Source organism: Molothrus aeneus, chromosome 18 (assembly GCF_037042795.1).
Source record: "Molothrus aeneus isolate 106 chromosome 18, BPBGC_Maene_1.0, whole genome shotgun sequence".
NCBI classification, from domain to species: Eukaryota; Metazoa; Chordata; class Aves; order Passeriformes; family Icteridae; genus Molothrus; species Molothrus aeneus.
The window spans coordinates 6,709,573-6,724,425 of record NC_089663.1 but is presented as its reverse complement, the minus strand read 5'-3'; the positions used below and the strand labels follow the sequence as shown (position 1 = coordinate 6,724,425).

The 14,853-nt window shown below is 38.2% G+C and overlaps 1 protein-coding gene across 1 annotated transcript in view; it reads left to right on the top strand.

Annotated features, from left to right (window-relative positions):
• TXNRD2 (thioredoxin reductase 2) overlaps positions 1-14,853 on the top strand; it is a 32,131-nt gene that overhangs the window by 876 nt on the left and 16,402 nt on the right. The window contains exons 2-11 of the mRNA XM_066562495.1: positions 257-322; positions 1,024-1,080; positions 1,685-1,829; positions 2,145-2,219; positions 3,030-3,108; positions 4,040-4,102; positions 4,454-4,524; positions 7,984-8,003; positions 8,374-8,465; positions 9,758-9,932. Of these exons, the coding sequence (XP_066418592.1) occupies positions 257-322; positions 1,024-1,080; positions 1,685-1,829; positions 2,145-2,219; positions 3,030-3,108; positions 4,040-4,102; positions 4,454-4,524; positions 7,984-8,003; positions 8,374-8,465; positions 9,758-9,932 (843 nt within the window). The remainder of the gene's footprint in view (positions 1-256; positions 323-1,023; positions 1,081-1,684; positions 1,830-2,144; positions 2,220-3,029; positions 3,109-4,039; positions 4,103-4,453; positions 4,525-7,983; positions 8,004-8,373; positions 8,466-9,757; positions 9,933-14,853) is intronic.

The following is a 14,853-nucleotide window of genomic DNA, read 5'->3' as shown; positions in this document are numbered from 1 at the left end:
TGAGCCTCTTGGGACGTTGTGTGAAAATTTAATCTGTTTTCTCACTTTGTTTGAAGTGCTTTATTTTCTTTATTTCATGCAGAAAACCAGAGTAGATAGCTTAATGAACAAACCACAGCACTTGAGTGAAGTGAGGAAAACCCAAATCAGCAATAATCAATTATAAAAATAGGTGTACTCTGATACTGTCCTTACATACCTCTCCCATCTTCCTGATCTGTTTCTATTCCTTCTTTTTTTCACGTCCTCTTCACAGGAAAAAATGAGTATGATCTTCTGGTCATTGGTGGAGGGTCTGGAGGCCTTGCTTGTGCAAAAGAAGGTTTGTATGTGTAAATAACTAACAGAAGTTCTGGTTTAACTTCAATGGGGTGTAAGGAAACTATGGGAAGTGTTACTGATAATCTTAAAGCTTTTTAAGAAGCATAGTACACTCAGTACCTGTACATTAATTATTAACTTAGCTCCATATGGTTAATCTGCAAATTCATTCACACCCTCAGATGGTGTGATCTTTTTTGGCTTTCCTCTTAACTTTTAAAAAATGTTTTATTCTTTTGTCATGGGAAAAACTAATAAGCTTTAATTTCACTGTTATAAAAGTATTCAGAGTAACTCCATAGATACTGTATTTTTTTTAATACTATTCTCATTTATGTGTTAAAACAACAGTACCTTCAGACTGTTTCCAAGATCTAACTGCTGTAGAGAACCTTGCCCCTTTTGTATCTTAGGGTAGCATGTTCAACAACCCACAGTGTTCTTAAACATCTCATTTGAGGTCAAATTGCATTTTTAGGGTCAGTGGAAGCTGGAGGCCCCGGTCTAGGTTATTAAGCATCTTCCAGAGAATTTGCTGACTATGTAGGCAGGTTGGGTCGCTGGTCTGGTATCTTGAGTTATACAGAAAAAAATCACCAGCTGTCATCTCCTGTATTTTATCTGTGTCTGTGCTACTAAAAATGTTTATGTTTGTGTATTCCTCCTTCCTCTATATACCTTACCTTGCTTCTTTGTTTACAGCTGCTCAGTTTGGAAGAAAAGTGGCTGTTCTGGATTATGTTGAACCTTCCCCACAAGGTATGGAAGAGAAATAACAGGGTAATAATTGGACATGCATATAATTCAGCTGCTCAGGTGAGCAGGTTACTTCAGAGAGCAGTGTCCAAAGCCACACTGCCTGTTTTGCTTGGATTAAAAGTCCTTAAACCCAGCTTGTGCCATGGCTTGTTCTCTCCAAGATGAACCAGCTGTGCCTGCTCCCCTGCACATTAAGGTTGTTAGCAGTGCTTGATGCTACCATTGATAGTGGACTTTGGACTTAAATAAGTGAGAATATTCCCTCTGTCAAAATGTTATTTACAATTTCTAAAAATTACTAATTGTGTCATGCTGAGGCTCCTTCTACACAATGCACAAAATGAGATCTGCAAATGTGAATGTTTGGTTACGGAATCTTCTGAGCTCTGAGAAAAAAATCTTTAGATGGTTTGAATTTTAGAAGAAAAATTTACAGAGATGTTTTTATTTGTTATCAAACAAATGAGCACAAAGAAAGTTATAAACTAATCTGTAGGAGACAGTAAACTATGTTGTTACGGAACTTCTTACTTCCCATGGACCCAACTGCATTGTCACACTAATGTAATTTACTTTTTTTTTCTTTCTTTATTTTTTTCCCAAGGAACTGCATGGGGACTTGGTGGAACTTGTGTGAATGTTGGCTGCATTCCTAAAAAGCTTATGCATCAAGCAGCCCTTTTAGGGAGTGCCCTTAAAGATGCCCAACACTATGGCTGGAATATATCCCAACCTGTTCATCATAGCTGGTAAAGACTGTTGCTTATATCCACTCCTATGTGCTGCACATGCATAACAATAACTTTTTCCCAGCTGGTGTTTATTATGGGACAGTTAGGGAAGTGAATTTTGCATGTAAAATTTTAGCCTGGTACTTGTTAAAAACCAGAATTAGTTTTTAGGGCAGAAATTATGTTGATTTGGACTTGATAATTTGCTTTTACAATAAAAAATACTGTGGTTCATTCCTCATTTTTAGCATTTATCTTTGCCTATATCTTTGTGTTGCATAACCTGAATGTGTAATATGATGACTTCACGTTCAGTCTCTTGTTTTGTGACAGGTCTGTGATGGCACAAGGTGTTCAGAATTATGTGAAATCCTTGAACTGGGGACACAGAGTACAACTACAAGAAAAGTAAATAAGACTTTGAAGTTTGTCTTCCTTCTCACAGTCCAGGAGGTGCTCTTGCCCTTGTAGAACTGCAGAATTGCCTCTGAAGTTTCTATCTAGAGCTAATATTTTGAGTCTGTAAGTCCTTTCTTCTGGGGTCTATAAGTGCCCCTGTCAGTGTAAGTGGTCTCTTCCTCCCCCATTTTCCTTTTTGGTGAAATAGTGGTTGACACTGACCATACACAAAAGCTTTCTAGCAGTGCAGTGATGCTCTCGTTAGCCTGGAGAGGTTTTGCATTAATATGAAGCAGTGAAGGTTTCTTAAGATACTTTTGATCTTGTCCCCCAAAATTTCTATGCCATACAAAACCATAGCTAACACTATACTAGAGCAGCAGATTTTTTTTTTTCCAGCATGCAGTTCCTTTATAGAGAAATTATAATCGAAAATTTAACAGATTCTAGTCTTGTTACTCCTGCTGAAGCATTTTGGTGTGTTCTCAAATAAGCATGGTATCAGAAATACTATAGATAATACTAGTAATGCTATGGCTAACAGAAAATGTATTTTCTGAAGAGGTCAATAATCTGATCTCAAAGATTGTTACAAGATTAATTTACTTTTCTCTATAGAGGAGTTTAGTGTGACACAAGAATTAAGTGACAAATTATGACAGATCTGCAAGCAGTCCTATGAAATGAGATTCCTTCCTTTTACTTCTCTATGCCTGATTGCTACCCTTTTTAGTACTTAAATACAGAAAAGGTAGCTGATTGTATTTCATACCTATTCTTGTTAAGTGTACATTGCTGATGCTGTTTTCTTCTAAACAGGAAGGTGAAATATTTCAACGTAAAAGGAAGTTTTTCTGATCCACATACAGTCCGTGGTGTAACAAAAGCAGGTAAAGAGGTGAGCTGCTCTGCTGATTTCTGCAGTGTTGGTTACTTGGAACGTTTCAGGTCACTTGGGAGTGAGATTGTCCTTTGCAAATTGTTTGAGGTATTCAGTATTGTTTTAGTGAGTGAGATTTGCATTTTCCACTTAGAGAAATTGTTTATGAACTTGACTGGTGCCTGGCCTGTTGGTTGCTATTGCTTTTTTCTGCGGGTGGAAACGCTGAGACAAAAGATTTTTGTTTGATTTGGTCAGTCATGCTGATGCTTACAGAAATGTAAGTTCTGAGAGACGAGAATTAGGTTGCTCTGAGCTGCTTCCCTCCTCCAGGTGATTTGTAGGGGTGATTAACTCGGTAATACCAAATTGTGTGTGGGAGGCAATTAGTGTGAATGCACAGCTGGGTCACATAACAGAATGGTGGCCATTGCTGGGTATTTAACAAGGCCTGAAAGTGCCTTTTTAACACCTTTTTGAGGGTAATTGTTTAATGTTACTGATTCATATCAGCTCGAAGGTCAGGTTTTTGGAGGTAGGTGCCTAGCATTTTCTAGAAACAGTCTCCTTTTGTGGTAGCTGAACTCCAGGCCTGAGATAGAACTTACTGCTGTGATCTCTGTGTGTTTTATCCTGATGGGAAATTGATTTTAAAAGTGCTGTTTGTGCATAAATATTGCTTCCATGTAGTCATCAGAATCTTGTGCAGTGTAAGAACAATTGCATGGTTAATATTAAAACAAAACCTAGTAGAGAATGGGTAGGCGAAAATCTGCATATATTAGTTTATCTCCATCCCTTTTTAATGCATTACTGATTATTATGTCACATAAATAGCAGATGGTAGTGCCAGTTTTCTCATTGATCACTCATTTGTACATAGATGAAATCCAAAGACAGATAAAAGGACTGTAAATGCTTGATTTTAATTTTTCATTTTTGTTTGTAGATTGTTGTTACTGCAGATAATATTGTCATTGCTACTGGAGGAAGACCAAAATACCCTACACATGTAAGTTACCCTTCCATTTGACAACTTCAGTGCTTTGCTGAGATGCAGAACACAGTGAAGGAAGATAAAGAATGTAAAAATAAAGCAACACATGAGAGGTTTTTGTACTTGTGTCACACAAAAAATTGTCTTCATATAAAGGATGGCTTTTTAGAAAAACATTTCCATAGACAACAATTTGCTCTGATTCAGTATGTTGGTGTTGCTTAGAGCTGTAGGATAATTCAGGTTGGAAGTTGGCAGCCCCAGATATATTCCCCTTGGTCTGTACTTCAGCCAACACAGCCTGAATTGCTATCAACTTCTATTGCTGACAGGATTTGCATTGTAGATTCACCTGTGTGATCATAGGTTGCAGGTGCATTGGAGTATGGAATCACAAGTGATGATCTGTTCTGGTTAAAGAAATCTCCTGGAAAAACGTAAGTTACCTTACCATGGCTGTAATAGATGCTGGCATTCCTACCTTCTCTATGTAGCAGGGTGAAAAATGTCCAAAATTGCCTTTTGTACACCCATTTTTCTTCTGTTTTCCTTCTGAAAATGTGCTTTTCAATGCAGCAGTATCATCCTACCAAACTTCATTAGTAGCTCTTCCCCCTCCTCCTGTTATGAAATTCCCTTCTAAAATCAAATTAAATAACGTTTTCACCGTGTTGGGTTGTGCTGTAGCTATTACACCCTGGGTCACAAGAGGGCAGCATGAACTCACCTGGGGGCTGCTCAGTCCCTGTTCCTCAATTAGGGGAGAAGTTTCAATATAATTTTGCTTTCTCCTAAGTTCTGGTAATGGCAGTTCTGATAACAAAAGAAAATATGAAGAAACATTTGGATCACTTTTGCTTTGGAAGCTATTGTTTAACTTAAATATTAGAACATTGCTTTTAATGGAAATACTAAAATGCCACAGTTGCTTTTTACAGCACACAGCACAGTAGGATTCCAAGTCAACACTGCCATAGAGCAATTTCCTGATGAAGATAATTGTGATAGGAAATGCAGATTTGCTAGCCTGAAAGTCAGATAATGCTATATTTTTGTCTTCTCTACTGAGCAATTCTAGAAAAAAACAAAAGACTTCAAGCTGTTATGCTAGTGTTTGTGCAAAAAAAAAAACAACTTGCTATTCATGGCAGTGACTTTCTGCTATAAAAAATGCACTGTATTAAGCTAAACTTCAAATAGGAAAATGAGGCTTCTTGGAACAGTTTCAGAAAGAAGGTAAATTTGTTGTTGTTTGTAGTGTTTCAGTCACCTCTAGAATGTTGAGGGCATGATTTATGCGAGGAAATTGTTTTTAAGAAAAGCAACACCCACCCCCTCAAAAAAAAAAAAAACCAACAAAATCCCAAACCAAATTATAAGATTTATCCTTGTAAGAGGTTTCTGTGAAAATGTGGCTCTTGTCCAGTTGCTGCCAATGCAAGTTGTAACAGTGTAATGTGGGAGTCTAGTGTTTATATGTTGCATTCCTGAGATTTAGTCAAAATAAGCCTGCAGGGGCTACAGTAGCATTTCTGTGCTTTATCAGGCTGTGTCTTAGCAAATGAAGGAGGGAGTTGTTAAAGGTTTGTTTCTGTCGGATTTGTTTCTGTTATAAATATTCCCAAGGTTCAGTTTAACACCTTTTGTTTTCAGTCTGAGCTGTGTTGTAGTTATTCTTTCTTTTCTCCCTCTCCAAGTGTACATATCTCAGCTACAAATTACATGCCTGGAGGTTAAAGAACTGTCAGTCCTGTAGTTATTCTTTTTTTTTTTTTTTTTTTTTTTAAGTAAACCATTAACCAACTTTAAAAGTCCCATAGATATACAAACATGGGGCAGAAACTCACTCCTGAGATGAAGGGTTTTGGCAGAGTGAATTAGAAGAGATGCCTTGAAATGTGTTGAGAATGAGTAAGAAATTGAACAGGTGTGAACAAGGTTAGGTTCTGCTTTCCTAACTTTTCTTTTAGACATTGACAATGCCCAGGAACCCCCTGTTTTGTACAAGAAAGTGTGAATAATGTGGGGCTGATACTATGAGTAAGTGCCAGCTGACATCCATTTTTCATCTAATGAAAAACAAGAGCAAACATATGCCCAAATTACAGAAATTCTTATTCTTTTCCCTGTGAATCTCCAGTAGATATTTCTTTATGGGCAGTATGAGGCTTTTTGCAGCACTTCCCAGGAGCTGCATGCTAATGAGGGTGTGATCATTCATTCACAGATGAATCAGATGCCCTAATGCTGGAAAAATTATTTCCCATTCTGTTAAATTATTTGCCAAGCATAAACCCCAGACTAGCAGATTTTAATCGCTTTTACTCAACCTATTCTCTGTACACCTTCAGAAGTTGTGTGTTTTTATTGTAAGATAGAGAGATGTTATCTGGAGCCTTTTGTAAGAAAACATGTGTTGTACTGACTGTGCAGTCCCTGGGGCTTACAGAGCTGCAGCCTCCATGTCTGCACTCCTCAGAAGTTTAAAAGCAGTGCTCTTAGAACTGAGAGTTGCTGCAGATTTGTTTAGGGTAAGGCATAGGCCACAAGCCCATTCAAAAACCTAACAAAATACTTTGTTGTCAGTGGAAATACTGTGTGGGATGCCATCTCCAAACTGTGAGATTTTAACAAGTCTGTATAAGACATAAACAGCAGAGGAGTGCAAGTGCAGCCTGTCCAGCAGCTGAGTGTTAATGGCTGCCTGTCTGGAGCTGCTTGTACCTGCAGAACAGGGACTGAACATTCTGCCTTTTGTAGCCAGCAAATGTAGGGGTGGGGAGAGAGGAACTGCTGCTGTGTAGGGATCAGCTGGGGACAGAGATGGAAGCTGCTGTGCTGGAGAGCTGATACACCTCATAAATTGCTAGTGTTGATGGACAATTGCAATTATATTCTTGATTGAAAGGCTGTGAAATATTGAGAGCGGTGGGAGCTGGGGTTTTATTTAAGAACTAAAATGGATATATTTGGTAAATATCAGTCTAAGTAAATCTATTAAACCCATTTTCTGTAATATCATAAACAAATGTTTGAAGACAGGAAGGACAAATATTTGGCATCTGGAAAAAATACAGTGATTAAAAAGCAGATGGTTATAAATCAAAATGAAATTTAGCAATGAATAAAATCTTCATTGGGAACTGTAATCTACTTGATAGGAAGACATAATCTAATTGATAGACCATCCCCATGTGCTGAAAGATGAGCTGTCAGGGAAGAAGATTGGCCTGGCTGAATAGAGGGTTTTAACTGGAACTCAGGAAAAAAAAGGGTGTTTATGCCCCTGGGAGAAGAGGGAGGACCACAAGGATGCCATAAGGTTGTACAGGGAGAAAATTAGAGGGGCCAAAGCCCAATTAGAACTTAATCTGGCTACTGCTGTAAAAGGCAATAAAAATGTTTCTATAAATACAGTAGCAACAAAAAGAGGGCTCAGGAGAATCCCCATCCTTTATTGGATGTGGGGGGGGGGAGAAACACAAATAAGGATAAGGAAAAGGCTGAGTTACTTAATGCCTTCTTTGCCTCAGTCCTTAATAGTAAGAGCAGTTGTTCTGTGGTACCCAGCCCCTGAGCTGAAAGATGGGGACAGGGAACAGAATGAAGCCCCCATAAATCATGAGGACTTGGTTAGAAACCTGCTACAGCCCTTGGACATGCACAAATCCAAGGTTCCGAAGGGGATCCACCCCAGGGTGCTGAGGGAGCTGATGGAAGAGCTGACTGAGCCACCCTCCATCATTTCCCAGCACTCCTGGCTAACTCAGGGCTCCCAGCTGACTGGAAGTTGGCAAAGGTGACACCCACATCAGAAAATATTTTTTTTCTGGTTATGCAAAAATATGCAGAAGCTCATTCCACTGCTTTCTTCTTTTCTTCTTTTTCTGTAACAGGTTGGTTGTTGGAGCCAGCTGTATCCTTTGAAAAGCCTGTGATGATCTGTGATCATAACTAGCATAGCTGTCTTTCCTATGAAAGTTCAGTTTTCAGAATTCCTCTGCTCATGTCATGTAGTTGAGTTGATAAGAGAATAGTAATACTTTTCTGTGCAGTAGCACCATGGAAATTAAGATCAGCTGAGGTTAAATTCTCAGGATCTTAAATCCAGTGTTAACTATGTTAACTATAAGACTTCCAAGTTATATTCTATGTACAAAGGCAAGCTAAAGATGTCTGTGTGAGGAGAACGTGGTATCTCCAAGTGAAAAGCCCACTTGTATACTACTCGTATATTGTGTTTATTGAAATTGTTGTTTACATTTGCTTAACTGGTGTGTCCCCAGATGTGTCCCTTGAGTGTGCTGGTTTTCTGACAGGCATTGGATTGGACACTACAGTCATGATGAGAAGTGTCCCACTTCGTGGGTTTGATCAGGCAAGTACAGAGTATCTTACATCTCCTTATCTAGCAAAAATAATAAAATCTATTATTTTTATCTCCTAAAGAAAAAATGTTGTTTGCATCTCCAAACATTTCCTAATATGTGCACAGATTTTGAGTTGGGAGTATTGTTGCTTAAGTGGCAGTGACAAACACCACCCATGCTAGTGACACTAGTGACAGATCCTAGTTGTACGTCACCCTCTCCCATCTGGAGTGCCTTCCTTAAAACTGGTGGCTTGTATGCCTTGAAAGTAGTACCATGAGTTTGCAAAACATTGTGTAAGAATAATTCTTGGGATTTACACTCCTCACTGAAGAAATCCACACCTGTAACAGCATGAGGTCTGAGCAAGCAGGGAACAGTGTGTGTGTAGCACTTGGTCAAACACTTACAGTAGGAGAACTTGATCCTCTGTAGGCAGGAGGAGCACAATGGCCACACCAAAGTTAATAAAGTATTAATGGAGATAAAATAATTATGTCCAGTCTGCAGCCACATTGAGGTTGATGGAAACTGATTAATGAGCTCTCGTGTTTCTGAAGAGACATAACCCTGCTGTTGCCTTCATATTAGTTAATATCAACTTTGAAAATAAAGTTTTGTAAGCTGAGAGAGCTTGTGTGGAGTTGTTCTATGTGAGTGGTTTTGTAATAATATCCTTTAAGTAATAAACATACTCTGGCAAGGTGCAACCTGAGTTCCTGCTAGTCAAGAGCACTGATATCTTTGGATAAACCTGTTGATACCACATTTTACTGCTTCATTTTGGTGTGGCATTATTTCAAACAGGCTCTTAGGACAAAAGTGGTTTGGTTTTTTTGGTTTTGTATTAGAACTTCCCATGAAACCTTAGTGATTCACAGTCATTGCAGAGAAATGTCAGGTGTTATGGCAAAAGGAAATATCTTTCTCCCATTGTTTTATGAAAGTATTTAATTTTCATCAAACTACTAGAAAATTGTAATTATGGTAATGGTAAATTGAACGTGCTCTAGATTATGTAAACAACAAATGCTTTAAAAGCAACTATTTTATTAATTTACTGTTATATTTTTTGAAAATAATTTGAGTATGCAGGTGTAGGTGCCTCTTGGAATGAAGTTGCAGGTCATAGTGGCTCCCTAAGTTGTTATGTGTTAGCAGTGCATAGTAACTAAGTGATAAAGAATGTTTGAAATGCACCAAGTATTTACTGGGGTTTCCTGAACCCAGCTGAAGGAGGGGTTTCCATTGAAAAGGTCACATATCTAAGAAAAAACAAATTTGTTTCACTACTCAACAGCAAATGGCTTCTTTAGTAACTGAGCACATGGAATCTTATGGCACAAAATTTTTAAAGAGATGCTTCCCAACTAAAGTTGAAAAACTGGAGAGCGACAGATTGCAAGTCACTTGGAAAAATGCTGACCTGGACACAGAAGAAAACGATTCTTTCAACACCGTGATGTGGGCAGTAGGTAAATATGATTATCTTAACATTTCTTTGCAATGCTTTCCATTCTGAAAGTGAAGTCACTTCATCATGGGGTCAAACAACCCCCCCCCCATTAAATGTTTAGTGACTTAAAGATTGATTATTGTTTAATTCTTTTCTTGCATGCCTGACTTGTTCATTTACAGTCTAAAAACACATTAAAGTTACAGTGACTGGAAGAAGTCTGTGGTAACTATTTTTGCATGAGCTGCAATAAATGGGAGACCATCTAGTCTTTCTCACTTTTACTAGAGTAAGAACATGAGTTCCAGCAAGCTCTGCTTTGCAGGTAGTGTTCTCTAAGTCCATACTCTTGATTGATTCATGAAGCTATTCACTGTAAGTGCATATTTATCCTTCTAGGATTTTTTCTAAACTGTGCTGCTTAAGTTTGTTACTGCAGCTGTCATCCAATTCAGAGAAAAAGAAGTAACTGGCTCTAAAAACCCAAGCTCTTGCAGGGAACCTTGAAACTGTATAGCTTTTGGAAATCTGGTTAGGGACTTTCACATATCTCAGACCCCTTGGAACTGACATACAACGACTAAGGGTAAATTGCTTTAAAAGAACACTGTGATAAATGTCTGTGAGCGTAATCACCAGAAATGGGAATCAAATCTGGGCTTTTCCTCCTTTGAGACAAATGCTGCTTCCTTCAATGACTAACATACTAAATTATGTACAAGGCTCCTGCCCACAGGAATGAAAATACTCCTTGAGTGTTGCCTCCCTGAGCTGCTCATTTGTCGCTGTTACCAGTCTGTCCTCAGTTTCTGTATTGGTTCAGACGGGCTGTAAGCCCACCAGAGTAGGAGACTCTTGTCTTTTGTGCTTATAAAGCTTTGTGAATATCTGGAATTCTAGATCAATAATGCATGGTTAAATGTAGTAGTGGCATTTGGCAGGCAGATGATATCTGGCAAACAAAGTAAATAGGCTTAAACGTACTGCCCAAGAAATCTGTGTGGTTGCAGACAAGTAATCAGTTTTACTAGCAGCTTTAGCAATCCCCTTGACTACTTTATATTCTTTTTATCTGGCATTTCTGTTTTAGAGTAGTGGGAATGCATTACTCTTTCATTTGTTTATAACATAAATTTAAATTCTTGTGGTTGTAGAATAGATCCATTACAGGATCAGAAACAGGTCATTTATAGCATTTTGTATTTTGCCCAGTGGATTTAATCTACTGTCCAGTTGTTCCATTTCCCTGGTTAAGTCAGCTTTATATCTTCCTAATACCCCAAACAGAGAGCAGGTTGTGCATTGTGACAAATGTTTTCTTTTCCTTACTGTAACTACTACTCTCTTAGAAGTGCCTTGGGCTCTACAAATTGTGGAAACAGCCTGTAATAATGGATTATTCTCATCAGAACCAATCAAACAGACTAGTGCTTGCCGAGGGCAAAAAAAAGCTCATGCTGTCTGGACACATAAGAATTCTGAAAACTGTAGAATAATATTCATGAGGTGAGATGAAAATGTTTCCAAAAAGTGGGTTTCTAAGTGCTGTATTTGATTTTTCTTAAGCTTTCTGGTAAAAAACCCAACCCATTCTGTGGTTCTATGAAAAGTACACTGAGTTGGAGACACACATGTCAAATGTCAAGTCAGTTTGTTGACTTTTGTCTAAGATGGAAAAAAGAGCTTTTAAGTTGAAAAATAAGAAAAAAATCTTGGTTTACTGTTAATTATAATGGAATAAGTTTGCATGATAGACTGTTGCAATTCAGTTGTAACATGAGTCTGCTCATTATTTCAATACAGAGGAGTTACATGTGTTATAATTTTTGTCATAGATTTGAGTTATAATCCATATTTAGAAACAGCAAAATGAATAGTGTGAGGATTTTGTGTTGCCTTTTTTTAGTGTTCAGATTGGCACTCCACCCTTAAGGATTAAACACATTAACAGTTAAAGCTGGTTAATTGGTGTGCAGTCCATATGATTCATTGTTTTGCTCTGTATCAACACACCCACACCAGGTGTCTCAGATAATAGGCTGGGAACCTTAGTGGTGTTGAGGATTTCCTGTCTGCAGATGTGCCAGTTATAATACTGATTGAAGCAAGTCAGCTTGTAGAGTTGGTTAAAAAGCAGCTGCTACTGTTAACTAATTGTAGCCTAAATGATAGTACATATTTCCATAATTTTTGCCAGTGCATCATGGAATTTTAGTAGAAGTTTTTATTAATAATGTTTAAAATAGTTACTGATAGTGGGACATAGTTTAATAAGCTACAGTACTATCTCTTAATGTCAACCTTTTAAAAAGAAAATTAGGTTGCGTTTGTCTGATGAGTTTTGTTTTGCTTTTGGAATGTGTGATTTTCTGCTTGTATGGATAAGCCAGTAAAAGCAGGCACAATGCTCCCTTTGTTTTTCTAGCAGCTTTTTTTGAACTAGTCAAAATATTTGAGGGGAGAAAGAGAAATCTCATTTTGACACTTTTTAATTTAATTTGAAAGTTTCAGTCTTCAGTCAAGCTTTGTAGGTAACTCATGGACCTATCATACCTTGCTGAGGGACTACATACTGTTATATTCCTTCTCAGTGCAAGAGCTTGTTCTTGATGTTTATTTGATTTTTCCAGTTCAGCTCTGTATGTCTTTCTGTCTTACTAGTGCTGTCTTTGGCTTCTAGAGAATTCTCCTGAAATGATAAGATTTTGAGGTTTTGAACAGGATCCTTGCTGTTTGGTATGGACAAAGGGTTAAGTACATAACATTTTTTGTAATAGTGTTCTTCAAGGCTTACAACCAAACCAGTTTGGGTTAACAAGGGAAACAGAAACTTTGTTAGGAGATTTTCTGTGAAAAGTCCCGTAAAGTAAAATTTTCCTGTGATCTCCTATGAGCACATCTCTGCCAGCCCCTGTTGAAAAGGGAATGGGATTTAGATTTATCTTGGCAAACACAATTTTGCCATTGAGTTTTTAATCTTTGAACTATTCAGTGAAAAATAAGCACCTTGGTTGATCTCAGACAACTCTTAGTGCTGATGTGCTGTGGTTTGCTGAAGCTTTGGGACTTTGTTCTGAGCTTCCCATGTCTGTCTCTCTTACTAACTTAAATTCATTACTCTCTTGATTAGATATGGTTTCTGCAATCCTAATGAAAATTGTCATTCCCATTATATCAGCCAGTGCTTTTAGGTTTTTTTCCAATATCTAATTTTAAGGGCATTCAGTCAGACTTTATTCAGCAGCACATTTTTAATGTGCTTTTCCCTTTTTGTGTAACCAACCCATAAACTTTCAGTGTAACTTTTATTTTATGCCACTTATTATACCAGCCTGTAACTACTTGTTCAAAAAAATAACTTGTTCACGTGCTAGGTTATGCCTCTAAATCTACATGTGAAGAAGGTTGGATTGAGAACTATTTCAGCACTAAGGTGCTATTTGAGTTGATAGGTAATGCTTACCTTTACTTCAATGATGGTAGAAATAGATTTTAAAATGGCAGAAAATTACTCCAAAGTAATTTTTTGAAAACAGTATAATTACTGCATGCAGAAAACAGATTCTGTTCAATCTAAATGCTGAGGAGATTGAAGCCAATGACCTGCCTCTCTTGGGAGTGGTGGTTGAGTGCTCATTTTTGAGACTGCAGAGCCATCCTTTGAAACCAAACCTTTGGTTAAAGCAAGCTTTGTGTGGGAGAAATAATGTAAGAGGAAACTGTAACTTTCTTCTCAGAAAATGTTTCCAGCCCTTTTTCCTTTTTACAGGACGTTGAGAACAGAAAAAGTAGAATTTTAGAAGTCTGTCCCATGCTGTAAGTTTTTAATTTGATTACATGTCACTTGGAGTTGCTTTCGTTGTGAACTCCAGGTGTGCACTGGATGGCCACAGGCAGGTTTTTGCTCATTGCAGCACAAGCTTTCTGCTGAGGGGACCCCTCTGTGTAAAAAGTGTTGGTGCTACAGGAGAGTACAGTGAGCAGCCTTGCCAGAGAAGCAATTACTGCCCCAGTATTGACTAAGGGCCAGATTTTTTTTCAAATTGTGGCAGCCACGCTGGAGGTTTATCAGTAAAGGATGTTCAAAAGCATCCTTGTAGAAATGGTGCACACTGATATCAATGTGATAAAGGTTCTGAACTTTTTTTAACCTTATTTAATCTTGCTCTAGTCTGTATTTTCTGTAATCTGAACAGTAGTTACACTGAAGTGGTTTTTATTAGTCATTATCAGCTGGTTATGTTTTAGTGAACATCTTGTGGGTTTTAGGAGACATTTGAAGGAGGAAAGGGCAGTGATATTGAAACTCATTTGGGGAATGTGTCAGGCACTCAGAATGAAGAGAGTACTTAGACTGGGAACACAGACAAGATTTTGATTAAGGTCAGACTGAGGTCAGATTGGATAAAGTTATAAGGTGATGTGCCAATATATAGGGAAGAAGTGGAGAAGATTATTGGGCTTGAGCTTTATTCCAGAAAAACTCTCTTGTCACCCAGCAGTATCCTCACAGTGGCCATCTACAATAAAATGTGTAGTTGGCTCTAGTTTGGATTTTTCAGATGTTGAGGGGCAAACAGGCATTCTAACTTCTGTGGTTAAGAAACTCTGGAAGACCCATTATAAAATTCTGCTGTCAGCTGCACCTTTATCACCCTGGGAAATCTTACTGGGTATAAGAGTATGCTGTCACTCATTTACCACTGCTACTCACCTGACTATGGCTGTGCCTCTGGATTCTGAGTTTAGCTGTTTCAGTCTCCACTGTTGAAGGTCCTGCACCTGAAGGTCACAGTCTGATACTCGTTCCCCTTGTTCTGTGGTCAGGTATAATTACCAGAAGCCCCGGGCAGGTGATGGGACACAAATGCCACAGCACACCACAGCCAGCCTGGCCATGTCTGTGATGTGACTTCAGCCACTCCCCTGTCACTCTCTGC